The 5,130-nt window shown below is 33.6% G+C and overlaps 1 protein-coding gene across 1 annotated transcript; it reads left to right on the forward strand.

Moving 5' to 3' along the window:
* Nucleotides 1–519: 519 nt before the first annotated feature.
* LOC114760798 (uncharacterized) lies at nt 520–1,311 on the forward strand. The gene has a single exon (XM_028950086.1). The coding sequence runs from the start codon at nt 555–557 to the stop codon at nt 1,254–1,256; it is 702 nt and encodes a 233-aa protein (XP_028805919.1). The 5' UTR covers nt 520–554; the 3' UTR covers nt 1,257–1,311.
* Nucleotides 1,312–5,130: the final 3,819 nt, after the last annotated feature.

Below are 5,130 nucleotides of genomic sequence, written 5' to 3' on the forward strand. Positions count from 1 at the left end.
TTGGCTATAAAAATTTTGCCATTTCGATTTGGACTTTTTGTTTCTTGCTTCCTTTTTATGGTGTCTGAGTTTTGGGTGATTAGACTATGCTATTTAGTTCTAGGAGACGGTGGCTTGAAAGCATGGTGGTGGATGGGTACTGGTCCGATGGCGAAGGGTGATGATGATGGGTGGAGTGAAGATAGCAATAAGGGTATTTTGGTCTTTTAACAGAAAAATTACATATATTCATTAAAATTTATATTCCACTTCCATCATCTTACCAAACACACTTTTGATCTCAGTTCCACTTCCATTTCTACCTCCACTTCCACTTCTATTTCTACTTCCACTCCCATCAAAAACTCTTCCATCATACCAAACGAGGCATTAAAAAGGTTGAGAAGCGGCCATATGGCGGCGCAAAAACCTGTGGGCTTTGCAAAATTGAGATCCGCGGAATTGAACCAAAAACCGGGGACGAGAACGGTACACTATCTCTCTGCGACTCTGCCTCCTTATAATAAATACGGAATCCCCCACTTTCTGACTTTTCTCAAAACAATCACAGCACCATGGGCACGTCCACCGATCTTTTTCTTCATACCTCACCTTATTATACACACGACGGCGCCGCCCCCAAAGTCAAAGCTCTCTTCGTCCATGTACGGACATCGGCGTCGGATTTCAACGACACATTGCCCCAATTCCTCACCGTCCTCTTTAATTCTTCCAATAGTTCTCTATCACTCCACCGCCTTCTCAATCATCCCCTTCCTCACTCTATCTTCGCCGCCAAGCTCAGCATCTGCTTACGGCGGCGGCGGCGGCAGCGTCCTTCCCAACCCTTTTCCTTCCAACTGTTTCACGAGGAAGTCTTGTTGTTAAAGGGAGCTTTGATCGAACAAAAAAACCAACGTCGCTGGACGTTGGACTGTAAATCTCAAGTTCATCTTCTACAGTCTTATTCGCACCCAATTTCAGAGCTTCAGCTTTGTTTTGCTTTCGATGATGGAAACCTCGCCGCCACGAACTGGGTGAGGCTTGCGAATCCTAAGGAGAGAATAAAACAATGGGTTATTAGTGGTGGTTACTTAGAGCAGATTCCAGAGGAAATGGAGCTTCCTTCAGAGGATTCTCATGAGGTGTTGGAGGACTTAGAACGACTGAGACGTTCCGTCGATTTGGGAATTTGGGTTCTGTTCTTGGGAGTCGGAGTTGGGTATTTGGTTTCTAGAGCTTCTGCTCGAAAGTTCCGTCCTCATTTGAATCTTTAAGCTGGTGTTTCTTAATGGTGACAACGCTTAAATTATGATTTGATTTTTATCTAAATACTCTCTAAATCAATTTTCATTTTGACGCTAACATTTAATTTTTGCTCCGTAAAGTTAAGCCAGCCAATATCAAAGCTTTTGCAGATAAAATAGATACTCCTCCGATCTTTAATATAGGACTCAATTATTGAGTTGGTTTTGGTCCTAAATATAAAACCCATTTATCATATTTATCAATTTTCTCTAAATTACCCCTATGAATACTCTTTCAACTATAATCAAGTAGAAGAGGGAGAATGAGTATTAAGAAAGATGATTATGGTATTTTAGGAAAAATATGTTACTTTTTTCATAATTAACTAACTTACCTAACTTCCTTAATATAATCAAATTAGTTAAATAGATCCTATATTAAGGATCGGAGGAGTATAATATGAACAGTTTAAATTTAAAATTTTTAATTAAATATTATCTTTGTTTTATATTTTATACTTATTAAACTAATTATTTTAAACAAATAAAAATCAAAAATTAAATCTAAATCGTTTAAATTAAATATAAGTAGTTTAGATTTAATGAATTTGAAGCGTTTATACGCTCAAATTGGTTCCGTGAAGAATCTTATTTTTTAATACGGTTTGAATTTTAAGCATGTCTACGGGACATGTCTCGTGAAGAGGACAAAGTGATAGGTATAGAAAGCCCAAGGAGTTGCTTCTTGTAAAAATTTTAAGTTAATAATCTCTAAGTGTGTTTAAACATCAAGATGTTTATGTTTTCAGTAAAGCCAAATTTAGTGTCATGAAAATTACTGGCTCATGTGTGTTTTTGTTTTTTGTCTTTTATTTTTAAAATAATTTTATAAAATTGTTTTGTAGAACAAGTTTTGAGAGGGAAAAAAAAAAGAAAGTTTTTTTAGATGATTATTTTAAAAATCACATTCAAAAAATAACACAAAACTTATTATCTATGTCCAAAGAAAACAAATTATAAAACATCATAGTCAAACAAATAAATAATTGTTAAATGAAATATACCATAAGTTATAACTTAACTACAATTATAATTCATCAAATATTATTCACATATCACATGATTAAGTAAAAAGAATACAAAATAGAAAGAAAATTTTTAATTTAATTTTACCACCACAAAAAAAATCAATCATTATCACAATCATAGTGCTATTGGTTTGCTGAGGAGGTTATTGAAAACTAAACCCCTCATGTAACTAATCGGGGTCGAGATCTTCTTAGTATTCAATTTTAGGTAAGGGAAGAGAGAGAAAATAAATTGAGATGTATCCTAATTCGGTCTCTATAGAGCTATGTCCAGTCCCTAGATTCCACTAGAGATTTTTAATCCATTATCTCCCTCAAGTTTCAATCAGTTACTTAAGAACTACTAAAACTTCCTCAAGTTTTCCATAGGTACTTGAGAACCACTCAAATGCATAAAAACACCATACCGAGGTAAGCACTCCTCCTTATACTCATAAGGATTCACTTCCCTTTACACACCATAAGGTTACAATCTAATGATTAAAATGAAACTCAAATAATTCTTCTCTCAAAAAGTGATAACTAACTCTTAAGCACATAACAAACTTTCTTTTCTATCTCATAATTATATGTGCATAATCTCTGAAGCACAAGGAAATAGAGTATTCTCTTGGACTCTAAATGAAGATATGTTAATTCAAAATTTTAGCACTTTGATGTTACAAGCTTAAACTCTCTTTGTTCCTCTGACTTTGAATGGTTTTTCTATTTATTGTTGATATTCGACATTTGACTGTTAAGCATCTTCTTCCTGTTTTGCTTAAAAAATATGACCGTTGAAACTAGCCATTGAAAGCTTCTCACATAAAGTAGCTAACCATCGTCATTTTTCTGTTGAGCCTTTAATCTTATAATAATCTTGCTCAAAACATGTGATCAGTGGCTTATCAATCATTAACATTGAAGGATGATCATGGCCTTGAATTAAAACATAAATCCTTAAGTTATCAAAGAGATTATATCTTTCAGACTGAATAACCTTACTCAATAAAGTTTAGGAAGCAGGCTTATCGATAAGGCATTCGGGAAGCTTCAAAAGAAAATACTTGCTAAGCTAAGATTTAGAGAACTTAGAACTTGAAGTCATAATTGAGAAGATGTTTTATAGAGGAGTTTATTAGGAAAAGCTCGTATAGAGTAAAGGGATTTCAAAACATGATTCTCGAGAAGTCTATCGTTAATAAAAAGCAAGACTTAGATATATTAAAGCCAAGAACTCGAATAGCTTATTAGGAAATAGATTTCCTGATAACTTATCAAGAAATAGATTTTTTGATAATGTTATCAAGAAAAAGTCTTTAGAAAACTCTTCGTTTTGAAAGTAAGTCTGCGAGCACTCGAGCTCCCTATCAAAAAAGAGTTTACTCGATAATTTTATCAAGAGTTCTCTTGATAGATAAAGTACTCGAGAAGCTTTTTGGTCTCTTAAATTAGATCCTTCAATTAAAGATCCTTAACTCAAGTTGTTACTCAAGTAGGTAGATGCTTGATAAAATTTTCAAGTAAGAAATCTTATAATAGAACTTCTGATGCTAACAAAATGAAGGTCAATTTTGAGTGATCATAAGTCTTTCAATTCAATTCAACTCTAAATAACAAATAACTATCACCAGAAAGCTCTTTGAGTTTACTTTCAAACGCAATAAATTTCACTCCAAAATTCATTGTGATTTCAAACTTATCTTTATCATAGTTACTAAAGGTTAGGGACAAGGTGTAAAACCTTAGTACCATATTTTGAGCAGCTCATCTCCTTCATATGATACTCATTAGAGTTGATCTTGGTGTCCATGAACCATGTTCTGAGTTTAGGTTCATATGAATTAAGTTTCACCTCAAACGGATGTGCAGTTTAGGAGATATTTGAGAAATATCAAACATGTGTCAGAACTAAATGAAGAACAGAGCATAATATAGTATGTGATTTCTCGATAAAGTGTTAGAGAAGCGTGAAACTCGAAAATGAACTCAAGAAACACATGTAAAAATTATCTCTGAAGCTTATATTTGAGTTTAGATGAAAAGGTGACTCTAGGTGTGTTGATATAACTTCCGATTGGGCCAGTTTAACTTCTAATTGAGCATAGGAACTTTCAACATCAAATCTAAGAACTTAAATCTTAATATTCCCATTTGATCTTACAAGTTCTTATTTCTCTATATTTGTTCTTCTTTTTGGAATCAATCTCATGATATCTTCTTTCTTTTCTTGACCAAATTACACAAGATAATCACATTAAGTATAGTAGTTAGTCAAAGTATAAGATAAAACTTTGATACAAACTTTTTACTCCAATACTTGACATCATCAAAATTAGTCATATCTAACACATGTCATTGGTTCTTGTTTCTGCTCCTTCCTCATAAGCCAATGAGTATGTTTTGGTTTGGCATTTCTTTAGTTATGGTTGCCTTTATCATCTCTAACCCCTACTCTGTGATCAATTAGTGAATGGTCCCATTCTTGGTGCTTCGCTTTACACCCCTTCTTGTCACTTAAATACCTATAGTTTCATTATTCCTTGCTTGCTCACAAGAACTAAGGTATTCTTTGTAATCTGGCTCTAAAGTTTACATCTTTTTTGTGTTTTTTTGCTTTCCTTTTCTCTCCTTAAACTTTTATCAGGCTTCATTGTTTTTCAATGGTTTTGTCTTCAACTGGGTATCCTCGATTCCATTCTTCTTCACTATGTTGGTGCTTTATTCCAACCAAAAGCCATGGTAGAAACTAACACACTTTCAGTTCTAACAAGTGCTTCTTCATCTTTTTTGCTAGTAATTTTTGTTCCTTTTATTTTTGGCTTCATTGGTCTGGA

The sequence above is a fragment of the Neltuma alba genome, unplaced genomic scaffold (assembly GCF_004799145.2).
Source record: "Neltuma alba isolate B1F8T4 unplaced genomic scaffold, ASM479914v2 tig00011022_pilon, whole genome shotgun sequence".
Classification (NCBI taxonomy): Eukaryota; Viridiplantae; Streptophyta; class Magnoliopsida; order Fabales; family Fabaceae; genus Neltuma; species Neltuma alba.

Excerpts from the sequence above, each read along its gene's own strand:
- LOC114760798 (XM_028950086.1), top strand. The coding sequence starts at position 555 with ATGGGCACGTCCACCGATCTTTTTCTTCATACCTCACCTTATTATACA.